Raw genomic sequence first — 19,130 nt, 5'->3', positions numbered from 1 at the left:
CTTTCTTTCTTTCTTTCTTTCTTTCTTTCTTTCTTTCTTTCTTTCTTTCTTTCTTTCTTTCTTTCTTTCTTTTTTGTCAGTTGTGGGGCCTGAACTCTGGGCCTAGGCACTGTCCCTCAGTCTTCAGCTCAAGGCTATCGCTCTACCACTTGAGCCACAGCACCACTTCCGGCTTTTTCTGCTTATGTGGTCCTGAGGAATCGAACCCAGGGCCTCATGCATGCAAGGCAAGCACTCTACCATTGAGCCACCTTCCCAGCCCCTCTCCATTTGTCTTTTAAATGAGTTGATATTTATATTGGAATTGAATTTGAAATTAATCAGAGTCAATTTTGCAAAATATGGAGGCTTCCTATTCAGGAACATCATGTCTTTTCATTGTTTGAAGTTTTCTTTTGCTACTCAATTATGTTTTGCCGCTGTCTTTGTGAAAATTTTTCATATTTCCTATTATGGATATTCCTGGATATTATATGGCTATATTATTTTGTGCATTTTGCTATTTTGAATAGAATTTTCCATTATCATAGTTTTATAATGTCTTTTTGGGCATGTGACAAACTACCTGCTTTGATGTGAAGAAAACAGTTTTGTACACTTACTGAACTCATTGATTCCTCTGACTTATTTAAATGTCTTTGTGGGTCTTCTAATATTTTGCTATTACGTATGGTGGCTATCTTGCTTGGTGGATTCTGCATTCCTATAGTAGATATTTCTAGTCCTTGCCTTTTGGAGATAAAGATTTAATGATAATAAAAAAGCTGCATGATACAATGACTGATTATAATGATAGATTTACAAGGTAGGAGGACAGCTGCATGGTGGCAACTGCTATTACCATGAATAGCAAGTAACAAGGGATCCTAGTTGACATTGGTTTAAATAAGGTGATTTATTAGCCAAGATAACAAGAAGTTCAGAGGCAGGAAGAGTCACTTTCATTTCATCTCTCTACATAGCCTCTCTAAATAGGCCTTCCCTCAGAGCAGAAACCAGTTATCAGAACCTCGCCATGGCTGCCAGGGTTGCTGCAGTGTTAACAACAGGACCAAGAGGGAAAGAGTCTCTACATTCTAAATATTCCTCTTAGAAGCAAAAGTCCTTTCTCAGATGTCCCTTCCTCATGTTCTACTCGCCTTCAATTTCACTTTCAAGGTTGGCTTGTGTGCCCATTTCTAAACCAAATGTTACCAAGAGAATGGGATTACTATGACTACCTTAGACTAACCATTTGAGAGAATACAGATGATGAAGTGTAAACCACTGAACCCCCAGATAAGCATCTGCATCACACTGGGAGTGAGAGATAGGAGAGAGCTTTCCAAAGAGGAGACATGACATGGCATCTTAAAATGACCATAAGCCTTCTAGGTGTGAAAGACATTGAAGGAAGAGGCATAGAAACATGTCACAGCGTAGTGCATTTGGGCACCTCTACTCTACATATCTGTATACATATATAATTGAAAGCCTTTTGTGTTAAACTGATGAGTTTAATATTTAGCCTAAAAGATAGGAAAACCCTTTTAAGAAAAAGATTGAAATAGCAAATTAACATGTTTAATTTAAATATATATTTTTATTGCAAAGATACTGTACAGAGGGGTTACAGTTACATGAGCAAGGTAATATGTCCATTTCCTGTTGACCATTGTTACCCCCTCCTTTGTTTTTCCCCTACCATCCCTTTCCTCCCCACCTCCCCAACTCCTCCCTCCCTCTGCCCCGCAAAGTTGTAAAGTTCATTTTCAACATAGTGCCTTGTACATCTCATTGTTACAATGGGTCATCCTGTATCCTTATTTCAGCGTTTTGTTATTTTCCTTCCCCTTCCCAAATTAGAAAAAATGTATATACAAGATGCAGGGTACTGGAATCAAATACAGTGACAACAGGGGATGTACCATGGGGGAAGAACATAAAAAATCACATAGTACATTATAAGTACATTAAAAAGAACAAAAAGAAAGATAAAATCTCTTGTGTCCCTATCTTGGGGTTCATTTTGCTTAGCATGAGGTTATATGGTCATATGTACATAGCTTTTGACCTTTTCTGCTTGTCCTAGACATATACTAGTTATTGCAGATAAGGGAAACCATGGGACCTGTGTTTCTTTGAGTCTGGCTTACTTCACTTAATATAATTTCTTCCAAGTCTTTTCATTTCCTAACAAATGGGGTGGTGTCATTCTTTCTGGTGGAGGCATAGAATTCCATTGTGTATATATATATATATACCACAGAAAATTAACATTTTTAAAATGATTGTTCTGGAAGCAGTTCCCAGGAAGCCAGGCTGAAATCAAGGAAAACAGCTGGGATGCTGTTTGCTGTCAACCAGTTGGTAAGTGGTAAGGAAATAGAGAGGAAGTGAATAGGATGACAGCATTCAGAGGAGCTGGAGACAGATGTGAGCTGTAAGGAATTTTTGTGCGTTTTTTTGGTTTGTTTTGGTTTGGTTTTGTGCCATTCCTGTGGCTTAAACTCAAGGCCTGGGTACTGTCCCTGAGATTTTATGCTCAAGGCTAGCATTCTACCACTTGAGCCACAGCTCCACTTCTGGCTTTTTGGTGTTTAATTGGAAATAAGAGTATCACAGAGTGGCTTCCCAGGCTGGCTTCCAACTGTGATTTTCAGATCTTAGCCTCCTGAATAGTAACTAGGATTGACTACAGTCATGAGCCACCAGTGCCTGGCAGGAAGTTTTATTCAATGCTTGGATTGTTGTTTTGGGAGACTGGAAAAGTGGTGGCACTAACTATAAAGTGAGTGAGAGAAAAGGCAGCAAGTTGAGTGAGAGATGATGTGTTGGTTTGGGACTTACTGAGATAAATGTTACTGTGTCCAGTTGTATGGTGTCCCTGGAGCTCACTGAATGGTTTAATCTTGAGATACATCAGAGATGCAGTACTATGTGTTTCCCAAACTAACTTCTAAGATCTTTGGGCAAACAGATTTGAGAAGTGTCAAGTTAAATAAAATTGATATTTTTATTAGAACCTCTCAAACAATTTAACTGGTTCACAGCAATATTACTGAGTGTTTGAGGAACTTTGCATGTATTAACTCATGCATTCCTCTGCACACAACATCACATAGTTATGTGCTGGAATTTCTACAGTTTTGCAGATGAGGATACAGAGACAAAGCAAACAGTATAAAGCCAGGATTCAAATTAAGGTAGTTTCAATAGCTTCTACTATAAGTTGATGGTGATGCCCAGAAGGACAATAGAGTGTGTAGTCCCCCAAACTCTGACCCCAAAATATTTTTTTAAAGGAATGACTGGCAGTATTTTGAAGGAAACTGACAACTTGTAGAGTTGCATGAAGTCTTCGTGCAATTCTGCTGAAGCATATTGGAGCCATCCATGTGATTGAGACATCACAGAAGAGGGTACAGATATAGAGTGAGGGGAGTGGAGAAATGAAACCGCCACAAAGAAGTGAAGCAAATGTAGGGACACAAGAAACTTACAAATCAGTGAGTAAGAGAGTGTGGAATCCCAGAGGTTTAGTGATGAGCAGGAGGTTAGGAAAAGAACACACACACAGTCATTAGCAAAATAAGACCTTGGGAGGAACCATATAAGTGGACAGCTGACTATAGAAATGCAAAAGGACAAGAACGGTATGAAGCTACCTCATGAGTTCTACATAGTGAAGTCACCAAAGATGATGGAACTATGGGTGTCAAGGGAGTCAGCAAGAGTAAAACCGGCATGTAAAACCAGGGGATAAAGCCTCCAAGGATAAGAGAGGGAATGAGAAGTACATAGAGCCATGCTGCCTACCCTGGGTGTTGGGAGAAAACTATTACATAGAAGTCAGTGTTCTAGGTGTCAGATGGAGTTGGAGAGATAGGCAGGACATTGGGATTCTTGCCTGTCTGTAAGACTGTCCATCTGTCTTTCTGTATCTATTTATTTATCTATCTCAATCTATCGATCTATCATCTCAACATCTATATCTGTAAGTGTATGTATGTGTCTCTTAAGTTTCCATTTGTGTGTACTTCCCTGAGTCACTGGAATGACTTTTCATAGGTTTTAAATAGAATGGGCAGGCAGGCATCCTTCCAAAGATGTTCAGGGGCATCAGGAACATTCCCTCTATTAGATATTCTGTAGTGTCTGTGCCTGAAAGTACAAACCCTCACAAGTAAAAGCAAATGTCATTCTGAGGGGTTTTTCCTTAAATTCATAGCACATGAGGTTTTTTGTTTGTTTGTTTGTTTTTTGCAACATGGGTTTCTTCTTCCCAACAAAGAGAAGATAAAGGAGTCAAGTGCGTGACTGAGGACCTACTGTTGCGAAATTTCAGAAGCCTGTAAGCTCCTTAGTATGAATAGAAAACATTTTAATACACTGATAGCTCCTATAGAATGTTGTAAATTTGGAAGTTATTCTATTTCTGATCAAAACTGTTAATTAACACAAGAGCTCCTGTGTTAGCTATGATACAGTTACAGGAGTTTGATGTATAATTAAATTTAAATGATCATATTGTCAATCAAGTCAACCTTCAGAGAATGAAAAGGGCATTTCCATGACACCAACAGGATACCAATAACAACAAGACTGTCCCATGCAGAGGAGGACTAGTGATCACCTGTAGCAAAAGAACTTGTGGCTTTCAGCAAATGAAATTAGGCCAGTGTTTGAGATAGTTAGTCCTCCTTCATTAAGAAGTGAGGTTGCACCCCAGTTAGAATGGCAGTTATCAAGAAAACTAATTATAATAGGTGCTGGTGAGGATGTGGCCAAAAGGAAACACTATCATGCTGTTGGTGGGAATGTAAACTTGTTAAACCACTTTAGAAAGCAGTATGGAGGTTCTTCCAAAGACTAAACATAGGGCTCCTCTTTGACCCAGCAACCCCACTCATGGGCAGTTACCCAAATGACCACAAACCAGGTTGCTTTAAAGCCACCAGCACAACTATATTCATTGCAGCATTGTTTACCACATCTAAGATATGGAATCAACCCAGATGCTCTTCAGCAGAGGAATGGATCAAGAATATGTGGTATATATACAGAATGGAATTCTATGATTACATCAGCAAGAATGGCATTGCCCCATTTGTAAGAAAATGGAAGGACTTAGAAAAAATTAAATTAAAAGAAAGAAGCCAACTCCAAAGAAACATAGAGTGCACGGTTTCCCTCATTTGTAATAACTAGAATAGGTCTATAAATCTACAGTTTAATCCAATGGATAGTAAAAGGAGAGGATCATAGTGGCTCAATAGCTATGTGTTTATGACCATATAAAATGATGCTTATCATAATGAACTCCAAGAAATGGAAACAAGAGTTTGTTTTATTGCACTGTTCGCAGTTATTTCTTTGTTCTCTTTTTTTTCCTTTGGTTTATTTCCTTTGTCACTCTTTTTGATTTCTGTACCTTTTGTCTTGTATGTAAGTTTTTCTGATTTGGAGAGAAGGGGAAGCACAGAAATGGTGGGACAAAGCGAACCAATTCATCAGTGACACACATGATACTCACTAGACACTATATTGGAAATGAGCTGTATAACCTTGGGGGGACGGGGGATTGGGAGGGAAGAAAGTGGTAGAAAATGAGGGAGGGGTTAACACTGTTCAAAAAGAAATGTACTCATTACCTGACTTATGTAACTGTAACCCTTGTGTACATCATCTTTACAATAAAATTTAATTTAAAAATTATATTCTGTCTTTAAAAAATAAAATAAGGTTGCTGACTGGAAAAAAAAAGTGAAGTTGTCTGAGCCTCTGAGATCCTTTTTTAGGTAACATCGTGGTTTGGGAAAAAAGCCAAAAACCTGTGGACTGTGGAGTATGACAGACTCTTGCTCTGTTAACTTTCTAGTTTTGTGACCTTCTACAAATTACTAAACCTCTTTAAGTCTCAGGGTTCTGGATTGGAGGTGTGGCTCAGTTGATAGAGGGCTAACCAATTAGTGAAAGCATCAGATTCTGAGCTTGAGTACTATCGGACCAAAAAAAGAGAGGGGGAGAAGAAGAGAGAAAGAGAGAGAGAGAGAGAGAGAGAGGAAGAGAGAGAGAGGAAGAGGAGGAGCAGGAAGAGGGAAGGAAGGAAGGAATGATGGAAGGGAGGAAGGGAGAAAGATGAAAGTAAGAAAGAAAGAAAAAGAAAGAAAGAAAGAAACAGACGAAAGAAAGAAAGTTTCCAGATTTCTGATCTCTTCTTATGAATATTACGAGATATGTGCTTTAAATTATGTAGCGGTACAGAAATTCATTAAAAATCTTAGTACCCCCCCCCCCACTTCCATCTCTTACATATGCGTAAATGAAGCAGTATATTGAGAGACTTGGTCTAAGACTGGGTCTGGTTCATTTTGCAAATACGAAGTCTAGGATTAGAATGACTTACCTACAGTTCTCAGATTATTATGACTCAGCTGGACAATGGAATCTAGGTGTCCTGACTTGGCCTGGAAGTCACAACCAGCAGAGTGTTTTCTTTTTTTTGGGGGGGGTTGTCCCTACTGGATATTTCATATAACTAGAATTATGTAATTATGTAATCCTTGAGTCTGACTTCCTTCACTTAACATGGTTTTGTGGTTCATCCTTTGTAGTGTGGATTAGTACTTTAGTGCTTTTTGCCTGAATAATAGTATATTAGTGTATGACTAGACCACATTTTGTTTACTTATTCAGCCACTATAGGCTCTTGGGTTGCTTTTACCTCTTAAAAATCTGGAGTAGATCAGGCACCTGTGGCACACATCTACAATCCTGGTTATTCATGATCTCATGATGGCATTTCAGAGCCAGCCTGGACAGATAAATTTTCAAGATTTTTATATTAATCACCAAAAAGCTGAACGTTTACGTGTGGCTCAGATGGTAAAGTATCAGCTTTGGGTAAAAAAAAATGTCAATAGACAGTGTGAGGTCCTGAGTTCACCAACCCCCCCCAAAAGAAAATTGGGATATTGCTATGAACATTGGCTTGCAAGTATTTATTTGATTACCTGTTTAAATTCTGAAGAAAAACATTTTATTATAAGACATTATTTGTACAAGAGCGTTTCATAGTGACATTTTCACACACACATATACAATGTGTCCAGGTCAGACATCTCTATCACTCTTCCTCCTCTTTAACTCCCCACTTCCTAAAACAATTTCAATAAGTTTTATTGTTCTATTTACATACATTCCTACAAAGTCCTCCCACTACAATCAGTCTCATCCATCTCTCTTCTCTCCCTCCCTTTTATTTTGTCAGTCATGGGGCTTGAACTCTGGGCCTGAGCATTGTCCCTCAGCTCTTCAGCACAAGGCTACTGCTCTACCACTTGAGCTACAGAGCCACTTCTGGTTTTCTGGCAGTTTATTGGAGATAAGAGTTTCTCAGACTTTCCTGCCCAGGCTGGCTTTGAACTGTGATCCTCAGATCTCAGCCTCCTGCATAGCTAGGATTACAGGCGTGAGCCACCAGCGCCCGGCTTCTCTCCCTCTCTTATTAGTACCCATTCTTCAGCCAGTGAAGCCTGCTTCACTTGCCTGTCGTTTTTTTTTGTTTCTATTAATTGTACAAAGATGTTTCACCATAGCATTTCATATCGTTGTGTGTACTATATTGTAGCCAAATTAACCCCCTGTAGACTCTTTCCTCCATCTACCTCCCCTATGGCACAATGAGTCAATGAGTTCTTTTTGCCATCTTCATGAATAGATACAATGTGTTTCAATATTATTGGAGCATACAATTATGACTAGGATTGTCAGATCTTATAATAATTCTACATTTGATTTTTTTTGCTTGGTCATGGGACTTGAACTCAGGGCCTGGGTGCTGTCCCTGAGCTCTTTTGCTCAAGGCTAGTGCTCCACCACTTTGACCGTAGCACCACTTCCAGTTTTTGAGTGGTTAATTGGCGATAAGAGTCTCACAGGGACTTTTCTGCCCAGGCTGGCTTTGAACTGTGATCCTCAGATCTCATCATTCTGAGTAGCTAGGATTACAAGCGTGAGCTACTGATGCTGGCCTATATTTGATTTTTTGAGGTGCCACCTCACTATTTCCCACAGTGATGGAACCATTTTATTTATATTTTTATTAGCAATATGCATCCTCACCCACATTTGTTATTTTGTTTAATGACTACCATTCTAATAAGTGTGATGTGGAAACTTACTGTGGTTCTGATTTGCATTTCTTGGTTACTTATGTTGTTGTACACATTTTTATATGCTCATTGGTCATTTGCATATGCCTTTTAAAAGATAGTATTTTCGATTTTGACTCTTTAGAGCTCTTAGGCTAGAGATTTTGGAAACTATCTGCTGATTTTTTTTTTCATTTTATTTTTTTTGGGAACATACTGTACAGAGAGGTTACAATTACATGGGCAGGATAATGCGTACATTTCTTATCAAGCATTGCAGCCTCCTCCTTTATTTACCCTTCACATCCATTCCCAGCCTCCCCCCCACCCCCCACCTAATCCTCCCCCCACCCACCGTTGTAAAGCTCGTTTTTGACATGACAACTTGTACTTCTCATTGTTGCAACAGGTCCACCTGTATCCTTAGATGACTTGCTTTTCCCCATATTTGATGTCAGTATCTGGTGATTTTTTTAAAGAAAAAAGTAAATTTACTGGGGCTGGGAAGTTGGCTCAGTGGTAGAGCACTTGCCTTGCATGCCTGAGGCCCTGGGTTCGATTCCTCAGCACCATATAAGCAAAAAGGAAAAAAAAGCCGGAAGTGGCACTGTGGCTCAAAGTGGTAGAGTGGTAGCCTTGAGCTGAAGAGCTGAGGGACAGTGCCCAGGCCCAGAGTTCAGGCCCCACAACTGGACCCCCCAAAAAATTTTTTTTAAAAAAAGTGAATTTACTCCCTCATGGCTAGAAAAGAAAGAAATTGTAGAACGTTACCTAGTGCATCTGGCTGCTAACTTGGTGGTGCATTACAGCTCCAACCTAAAGGGTGTTGGTTCATCCCAGAGGACCCTATTCTATCATAAATATGCTATTCCACCCCAGAAGGTGCCGCACCATCCCAGAGGATATTATACCATCTCAAAGAATACTGGTTCATCCCAGAAGATGCGATGCCACCCCTTGAAGGTGCTGCTCCATCCCAGAGTGTGCTATTCTATCCCAGAGAGTGTTGGTTCATCCCATTGGGTGCTGTTCCATCACACTGAGGTGCTACTCACCCTAGAAGATATTGTTCTGTTCCAGAGGATGCTATTGCATCCTATTCTCCATCTCAGAGAGTGCTACTCCATCACAGAGGGAGCTACTCCACCCCAAAGGATCCTGCTTTGATACTGTTTTTCTTTCTCACTAAGAATCCAAGACTCAAATTAGCTGCAATTCCCATCTGTATGAAAAGATATCCAGAAACACCTCTCCATCAAGCCTTTTAGAAGGCTGTATCTTTTAATCAAGAAAATGGCCTCCTGAATATATCTATCTCTATAGAAAACAACTGAAAAGCTTTAGACGTAATGATGCCTTCATCACATTGTTTTAGGACTCTAACTCAATCCAAGAATTTACCAAATAGGCAACTAGGTGGAAAAATTGGGGGCTGGAGGCAGTGGCTCACATGTGTCATCCTAGCTACTCAAGAGACTGAGATCTGAGGATTGCAGTTCAAAGCCAGCCCAGCCAGGAAAGTCCATGAGACTCTTATCTCCAATTAAGCACCAGAAAACCAAAAGTGGCTCTATGGCTCAAGTGGTAGAGTGCTAGCCTTGAGCTGAAGAGCTGAGGGATAGCACCCAGACCCAGAGTTCAAGCCCCATGACCGACAAAAAAAGCCGGGGGGCGGGGGAGCCATGTTAGTAGCTGTGGTTTTAGTGTTAGAGTTCCTGTCTAGCAAGCCTGAGGCCAGTATTGGGAAGGAAAGAAAAGTTGGTGCTCCTTATAAATAAAACTGAAAAAGACAGTGTTTCAACAACAAAAAAAGTATTAGCTAAAATACTAGATGAGAGGGGAAAGATGGAAGTTTGTGTACACAATACAATATAATTACAAGTTGAGTTGTTCTTACCAAAAATATTTGAGATCAGAACTAGTTCAGATTTCAGACTTTCAGATTTGGAATATTTGCTTAGAGCTTGCTGGTTAATTGTCTCTAATATATAAAAATCTGAATCAGAGTATTTCAAATTTTGAATGTTTAGATAGAAGATTCTCAACCTATATTTAATACTAGAAACCACAAAATTATATGCTGAAAGAATCTTAGCCCTGGGTGGAAGAGTCTGCAATTTTGCTATAATATACTATACTCATATAATACTATATTGGGTGATAGTGCTGGCTTCACAAAGGCATCCTGTATAATTATATAATTATGATGTTTGTCATTACATATGTATATATCACTATAGTTATAATGTAATTGTGAAGTATATTTTTACAAATATTTTTACAGATATAACTAAAGTTAGACATTTTCAGACCAGAATTGCACATCTAAATCTGATACATATTGCCAGCCTCTGTTGACTGTTCACTGTTGATTATTTTGAATTTAGTGTGTTGACCTTAGAGCTAATGGTACAGGATCTGTTATCAACAGATAACTTAAAGTCAGGATCCCACAGATCAACTCATGGATTCCTTGAATTCTGTTCATTGTTTTGTTTCTATTTGTGCATGCTTGTGTGCTTGCTTGTGTGTGTGTGTTTGTGTGTGTGTGTGTGAAAAAGAAAAACTGAGACTTAAAATTAAAGTAAAGAATGTTTCTCTACAGGTGTCCCCTTGACTAAAGAGGATGTTTCTGCTCCCCTGAACTCCAGCTCACCAGTTAAGGAAGCTCGGGTGTATGAAGAGCCCCCAAGTGAAGAGGAAGATAAAATAAAAGAAGAGCCTTTAACCATCTCAGAACTAGCATACAACCCAAGTGCCAGCCTTCTCCCTACCCCTGTGGATGACGATGAGATTGACATGCTCTTTGACTGTCCATCTAGGCTGGAGTTGGAAAGAGAAGAAACAGATTCATTTGAGGAACTGGAAGCAGATGAAAATGCCTTTTTGATTGCTGAAGAAGAGGAACTGAAGGAAGCTCGCCGAGCTTTGTCATGGAGTTATGACATTCTGACGGGCCATTTTTGGGTGAACCCACTGGTCAAGAGTTTTTCCAGGCTTCTTGTGGTGGGCCTGGGACTGCTGCTCTTTGTATTTCCCCTGCTCCTCCTCCTGTTGGAGTCAGGTATTGATCTCTCCTTCTTATGTGAAATCCGCCAGACACCAGAGTTTGAGCAGTTTCACCATGAGTACTACTGTCCCCTCAAGGAGTGGGTGGCTGGGAAGGTTAACTTCATCCTCTACATGTTGGGTTGCTCATGAAGTTGATATCTTAGAAGACTAAGGGCTATATTCAATACTAGTGATTTGGAATTTTCAGTAGATGTCTGGTTCTGAATGGTTATGGGATCATCAACGGGTGTTCCTTCCTCATATCTAATTACTCTAACCGTTAAGTTAGCTTTCCATAATTCAATGCACTTAAATAAGTTTAAATCAAATGTAGTTACTTTAGTTACAGGTCAGGAAGATGGCCTTAGATAATCAAAAATCCTGTTTATTTTTAATGTAGTATAGAATCCTCTATTATATCATAATGAATAATTCAATGGGCTGATTTCCCCACTTTTTATAGTTAATACCATTATTACATGCTATAAAGTTCAGAATCAGAATTTTAGTAAAATTTGAAGGATAAGTTTTTGAATATAATCCTTAGTGAAAACAATGTCCTCCAACCAATGCCTATACCACTAAATTTATGCTGGTTTTTTGTTTTTGTTTTTTAAAAATATTTTTATGTGTTCAAACTATTTTGGTAAATTTTTAGCAAAAAAAGAAGCCTCCTGGAGTTATTCAAGTATACAGATTGTAAGATGCACAATGGTATATTGGGAATTTTTTTAATGTTTTGGCAGCAATTTGTTTTTAGACATTTTTAGCTGAACAATCCTGTAATTTGTTATTACCTCCATATGAGATAGAAAATGGGTAGAAAGACACTGTAATAAGTTTCTAAAAACAGATGATGGAACACGAGAATGTGGAAATTGAGAGCATTGAGTTGATAAGGAGAAGTCCATTTTTCAAAGTTTTAGACAAGTTGACTTGATACTTCACTTTGCATTTTGTCCATCTATTTGGGCTGGGGAAGCAGAATGTTTTAAAAAGAAAGTAAAGCTCAACAGGAAAAAATGCAATCAGTTAATTGCTTACTGTACCTTAACCCACCGAAGGGAGGCAGACAGGAACTGGACAAATGGAAAGCAGTTGTAAAGCAGAGTTCTGCGAGGCTGAGGCTGGTAGGCACATGGTGGTAGGTGAACGGTCTCTTAATGAAAGTGATGGAGTTACAAGGCATTCAATGATGTAAAGAACAGTACATTCACTGCCGAGTTCACATGGACGTTTAAGCGATCTAAATAAAAGTGGAGACATTTTAAGGTAATTTTTTGTTCCCTTATACCATTCATTATGATTCTGTTAGAGGAACTTTTAAAAATGATATGTGTGTCTATTTGTGTGTGTGTGTGTGACAGAAATAGAGAGAGAGGGAGAGAGAGAGAGAGAGAGAGAAAGAGAGAGGGAGATTGAGAATGTCTTTATGATAAGTACCAACGACAGTCCTTCATGTTCTGCAAAATACTCTTTTCTTTGCCTGGTTTCTTTAAGAGCTTAACTCATTTATAACTGGGGCTTCCATTAAGAAAATGGAAAGGGCTCATCAGATGTATCAATTGAACTTGGGTGAAGTAGACGACAGAGGGGATAACTCTTCTAGTACCTTCCTTCATGCCATGAAATCCAAGATAGAAAGGGTATGATGTTTTGTCATACAGAGTACTCAACTCAAATAACTGAGTAAGTAAAGGGTATGGAGTTTATAACATGGAGCTTAGGATTTCTTTCTGGATTGAAAACATTCCATTGCTTTTAGTTACAAAGAGATGTGGCCCATCCCTAATCTCTCCCTAACTCTAATGACATCCCAACTCTATCTTTATGAGAACTTCCAAAGTGGCCATTCCAGTCCCACTAATTTACTGGCACACTGAGTGATTTATCAGACAATTAATTTTGAAAGTAAGTTTGAAAATCAGTTCATTAGATCTTCTGTTGAACACAATATAATATATACTTACTAGTAAGTTTACAAGGATTTCTTCTCATGAACTTTCAATGACTTATACTGACATGGAAATATGTTTTCTGTGGTTGAAACCTGTGATGATTTATTTTGGAAATTTGCAAATGGCAAGCTTTGACATTGAAATTTTAGTTTTTCTTTTATCTTCTTTTATCTTCTCATGTGACTTCTAAATCATCCTCCTGGATGGAAGAGGTGTTCCAGTGCAATTCCCTTCTAATTGTATTTCATGTCATTTACTTAGGTGGCTTACACCTGTAATCCTAGCTACTTAGGAGGCTGAGATCTGAGGATCACGGTTCAAAGCCAGCCCGGGCAGGAAAGTCTGAGAGACTCTTTATCTCGAATAAACCACTAGAAAACTGGAACTGGCGCTGTAGCTCAAGGGGTAGAGTCCTCGCCTTGAGCTGAAGAATGCAGGCACAGTGCCCAGGCCCAGAGTTCAAGCCCCACAACTAGAAAAAAAATGTTTTTCAAAAGGCAACAGGAAAAATGTCATTGTAATCCAACCATACAGATTTATTTTAAGGAGAAAAATACTTTTTTTTTTGTGCCAGACCTAGGGCTTGAACTCAGGGTCTGGGTGCTGTCCCTAAGCTTTTTCACTCAAGGCTAGCACTCTACTACTTGAGCCATAGCTCCACTTCCACTTTTTTGGTAGTTAATTAGAAATAAGAGTCTCAGATGGACTTTTCTGCTCAGGTTGGCTTCAAACTGCAATTCTCAAATCTCAGCCTCCTGAGTAGTTAGGATTACAAGTGTGAGCCACTTATTTTTAACATTTCCAGTTATCATCTATCAATTCTTAGGCAGAAAGAAGCTCTATTGTTGAATAAAAATGTTCTCAGGTAGATGCGTTGAAGGAATAGATTTAAATAATAATTTAATTTAAATAATAGCTATCCAAAGGAAAACTGGGATCATAAAATGAAAGCCTTTTAGTAATATCCATTTAAGTTTTGTGAGAAGATAGTTACCAGTTGACTGAATCAAATGAGAAGACTGCTTCCAAAGAAAGACAGCATATAATCTAGTGATACACTATAGTTCAAAACAAGTGTGTGAGTATATGTATATTCCATATAATTGGTATATGTGTATTTATATACAAACCTGTATATATGTATATATTTGTATAGACACAACCCGTATGCCTTTCATACATAGTTGTGCTTATTTTGCCCCAATTGAGAAATTTGTGACATGTTGTCCTTCCTTTCCCTTTCAGATATCATGGTAGGTAAAACCCAAAGCCTCAAAGAGTTCCATGAAAATGACTGTGTGCACAGTCATTGTGGATTTGTCCACACACATATGGCAAATACATATACACATACAATCTTGCTTTTAGTGCTATTCCAAGTTTAACAATGAAAATAATACAAATAAAGAATCACATATTTCTATCTGTTCTAATCAAATTGTAAGATGTTATGTATTTGAGGCATATTTCGTGGTTTGTCTAATAATTATATACATAACTCTGGGGGAGAATTCACAGTGAGTTGATTTCATTAAGGTACTAGGGATATGGGGACCACTTAACTGTGAATGGAGCAGTATCTGTGAATGGAGCCCTATCATTGTATAGTGAAATTTGCATTTCTATGTCAACATCCAGATTGTTTTATATGTTAATATGGTGGCAGGAATCCCTAATAAAATACTCTGGGGTAAAATATTTTTGCAATTATTCAGTCTTATTTAAAGTTGTGTAGTTAACTTGCTGGAAACTATAAGAGGATGCACTTTAGGACTGACTTCAGGTCAGGCTTTAATGGTGATAATACAAAAAAAAAAATCATAGTTAATCAAGGAAATTTACCCAGGCCCAAAAGGGGCATTAACTCTGAAATTCCTCTAAAAAAAGCAGCAAAATATTACTTTAGCTAGAAAAATTCAAAAGCACAGGAAAAATAGGAGAAAAGGGAAGATTTCAGAACACTAAAAATTAAGAAGCCACCATCACTGGTCAGAACAGGGAGCCTTCTTGTACCAGACAGAACTTTGTCAGACTGTACTGTGTAACATTTGTGTGACACTTCTGTTTCTGTCACAGGTCTTAGAGGAAGCTCACTACTTTACATCGGTTTCCTTTCACATATAGTAGCCTTGAGAGGTCTCATGAGGATATACACCATAAAGACTACAACTCCACATAGGATGTCAGATTAGGCGTTACTCTGAAGGAAACAAAGGAGTGGGTATGCTTTTTACAGGAGAAATACGATAGATGTTAAGAGGGATTGTCCCCTAGTTGAGGCAACCTCTTTAGTTCATCAAGCTCAGTTCTTACTCATCAGTCTTCAGAATGCCAGACTCTAGAGTATAGGGCAAAGGAATTCAGTCATTAGGGCTCAGGTGTGAGGTGATTTGTCTAGCTCTGCAAAGGTCTAACCAGTGCCTTTTGGGGGGGGGGGGGAATGTCATGTCTGCTAATCCTAAAAAGCTCACACAAAATTGTCTTTGGTGGCTTCTTCATTGTATAGTTATCACTGGGTTCCTGAACCAACCTTATCTCTCGGGGAAAACCTTTTCCTTTATTGCCAGATTTTTTTTTCTGCTGAATCAAATAGAGGAAGTATCTCTTTCTGACATTCCCAACCTGGAAAGAAAGTACTAGGTAGAAGAAGAGATAAATCTGCCTCAGGGTGACTTCTGGGATGGTTATGGCTGATAGGGTGTCAGTCTCTTGGGCCATTTTCTTCTACTGGGTGGAGATAATATGCTAAATGTCTCTGCTTACTTGTCCTCCTGCTTCTTCTTCTCTCTTTCTGTCTTGGACTTCCAGTCTCCATGCCGTAAACAGATCCAGCAGGACCTGCCCAGCTGATGGGCACAGCTAAGCTCCGCTCTCCATGTTCCAGCCTCGGTCAGTGACTGGGTGGGTAAGTTTGACAAGCCTGCCCAGAGGACTCGGCTGCCATCACTTTGGAGAGAAAGAAAGAAAACTTACTTAGGCTTCAGATTCCAGCTGTATACTCCAATCCATCAATAAAACTGATTTCAACCCTCTTCTGGCCATTGTGTTATCTACTGAGAAATGGTGGTTAGGATCGCCAACCTCCAATCCTACAAGGAAGGAAGGCGGAAAGGGTGCTTACAGCCAGGCCTCGGGTATCAGAGGACTTCTGACATTGCTCACAGGGCTCACTAATGAGAGAGGGTCAGGAGGAGAAAAACTGGGGAAAAATGAGGGAGGGGGTGCACACTGTTCAAAAAGAAATGTACTCAATACCTGACTTATAGAACTATAACCCCTCAGTACATCACCTTTACAATAAAAAATAAAATTAAAAAGAATAGAGGATAGGAACCACACATCCGTGTTCTGTACCCTTAGTTGAAATTATACCAAATAGATATTTGGCAAGGGAACCAAAGCTATTTTCCTGGTTACAAAAGGAAAGTCTTCAGAGGCTAAAAATATACTTATTTTCTTGCCAGTCCTGAGGCTTGAACTCTGGGCCTGGGCACTGTCCTTGAGCTTTTGTGCTCAAATCTAGCCCTCTGCCACTTGAGGTACTTCCACATTTTTGTAGCTAATTGGAGATAAGAATCTCACAGACTTTCCTGCCTGGGCTGGTTTTGAGCCATGATCCTCAGATCTCAGCCTCTTGAGTAGATTAGATTATAGATATGAGCTACCAGTACTCAACAAGACATATTTTGTGGGTACTAAGTGTAGAGTCATTCCTGGAAGATTCCAAAAACTTCTCTAGCTAGCACCCATCAACTTCTCACCCACAGAATTATGATTATAATAGCTATGGCCTGTTTATGAGCCTTTTCCTCAGGGGAGTGAACATCTTAAAAAAATCAATTTTAGTTTCTATTCTTCTTAGCAGCTATATTCTTCAAAAGTTTTCTCATTTAAGTATTGATACAATTAGTAGAAAAGCAACATCCAATCTAAGAAAAACAGGCCTATGAAGCTTGCAGATGACTGATCATCTAAAACCTGCCCAATAATGAAATGGAGATAGAGGGCTACAAATGAGCAAGCTGGGTGTCGGTGGCTCACGCCTGTAATCCTAGCTACTCAGGAGGCTGAGATCTGAGGATCGTGGTTCAAAGCTAGCCCAGGCAGGAAAGTCTGTGAGACTCTTATCTCCAATAAACCACTAGAAAACTAGAAGTGGCACTGTGACTCAAGTGGTAGAGCGCTCGCCTTGAGCTGAAGAGCGCATAGACAGTGCCCAAGCCCGGAGTTCAAGCCCCACGACTGACCAAAAAAAAAAAAAATGCAAAAGGGCAAGAACGGTATGAAGCTACCCCATGAGTTCTAGATAGTGAAGTCACCAAAGATGATGGGACTATGGGTGTCAAGGGAGTCAGCAAGAGTAAAACCAGCATGTAAAACCAGGGGATAAAGCCTCCAAGGATAAAGCCCCACGACTGACAGAAAAAAAAAAAAAGAATACGCAAGTAACAAGGACCAAAGAATGACAGTAAATGTCTGGGCACTAAATCTTTGCTGTCATAACCTTAAAGGAAACAAAAGAATGGAGACCAGCCAATCAGAAAGCCATCCAGTTCTCATATTTAACCCAAGGAGAAGCTCTATCTTGAGGCAGTTGGCTAGAGATGGCTAAATTGGCAGATGGGCTGAGTGGCCCTGTGGCACATCTATACCACATGCTCTTTTTCTCTGTTACAGTTCTTTGCTAATAACCGTCCCTATGGCCTTTACTATGTTTATGTATTGCCCGAATTCTTCTCTTGCTATATACAAAGACAGTTGTTGTTTTAGCTGTCCTGGACTTTTTGGTAATGTATTTGATGTATTGACTGGGAAGTTAGGGATTATGTCTTTTTTTTGATGTGAACTCATCAAATGGTTACAGTATCAGTATCTTGCAATTTTACTGATGTGAATTCGCTTCATCTCCTCCTTAGTCAGTTTGTTTCCTGAGGTCTTTGAGCTTCTGGTTCTGAAAAGTTGCAAATGACCCCTATTCACAGAGCAGTGCCATGTAATTAGCAATAGCTCCCTAGTTAGAGAATGACCAAGTCATATATCCAAGCCTCTCTTTGGTGGTAAAATGTGGCATTTTTAATGATTTTTGCCACAGCAACAAAAATTATTCGGGAGTGAATAATCTTGCAAGATTATCTAATCAGCTAGATTCCCAACAATTCTAAACTGGGCACCAGGTGGCTCATACCTGTAGTTCTAACTATGCAGGAGGCTGAGATCTAAAAATCTAAGTTTGAAGCCAGCCCTAGACAGACAAATCCATGATATTCTTCCCTCTAACCAGCAAAAAGCCAGAAGTGGAGCTATGGCTCAAGTGGTACAGTGCCAGGCTTGAATGAAAAGGCTAAAGGACAGTGCCCAGGACCTGAGTACAAGCCCCAGGCCCAGCGCAGGGATGAACACACATGCACATACACATAACAACTGTAGGGTGTTTTGCTATAACACTGATACAGTGAAATATGGGAGGATTGTTGCTTTATAGTCACAGATGTCTGTTATCCATCAGATTAAAATTCACTAAAATCAGTTACATGCCTTGGCATAAGATTATAAATGACAGAGAAAATAATTTTAAGTGAAACTACTACCACAGACTAAACTCTTTTTTGCCATTCACAATTCTTATTTTTCTGTTTAATGTGAGATTGGTGCAGAAAAGATTAAAGTGACCTCTATACTGCTTTTACTCCTGCACTCTTGAATCGGACATTTTATATAATCTGACATTTTATAATAAATTTAACCGTGAACAACAGACACATACTGAAGACAGCCAAGATTAAGTTTCACAGAAAGCTAACTTGGTCATTTGTAATGGGAAGGGTCAGTTTTCTAGGCATGTTTGATACGGGAGGCTGCCTCATGAACAAAAGCTACAATGTAAAGCAATCACTGTCAGTGAGTACAACGAACACAGCTAGGAAACTGCCTATAGGTGCCCCCAATGGTCTTGGAAGAGTTGTAATTTCCCCGTTTTGCAAATTTC

The 19,130-nt window shown here is 39.2% G+C and overlaps 1 protein-coding gene across 2 annotated transcripts in view; it reads left to right on the top strand.

The window, feature by feature from the left end:
- The window catches only part of Frmd3 (FERM domain containing 3), a 272,266-nt gene extending 256,089 nt beyond the window's left edge, over window positions 1–16,177 (top strand). The window contains exons 14-15 of one of the 2 annotated variants that reach the window (XM_013031085.1): window positions 10,741–11,199; window positions 15,953–16,177. In XM_013031085.1, the coding sequence (XP_012886539.1) occupies window positions 10,741–11,199; window positions 15,953–15,966 (473 nt within the window). In that variant the 3' untranslated portion in view covers window positions 15,967–16,177. Of the gene's footprint in view, window positions 1–10,740; window positions 13,400–15,952 lie in introns of those variants that run through there. The other variant, XM_013031084.1, reaches the window with a different exon arrangement.
- Window positions 16,178–19,130: the final 2,953 nt, after the last annotated feature.

The sequence above is a fragment of the Dipodomys ordii genome, unplaced genomic scaffold (genome assembly GCF_000151885.1).
Source record: "Dipodomys ordii isolate 6190 unplaced genomic scaffold, Dord_2.0 Scaffold137, whole genome shotgun sequence".
Classification (NCBI taxonomy): Eukaryota; Metazoa; Chordata; class Mammalia; order Rodentia; family Heteromyidae; genus Dipodomys; species Dipodomys ordii.
Note: the sequence above shows the minus strand (reverse complement) of the source record. Positions and strands in the feature narration are given on the sequence as shown.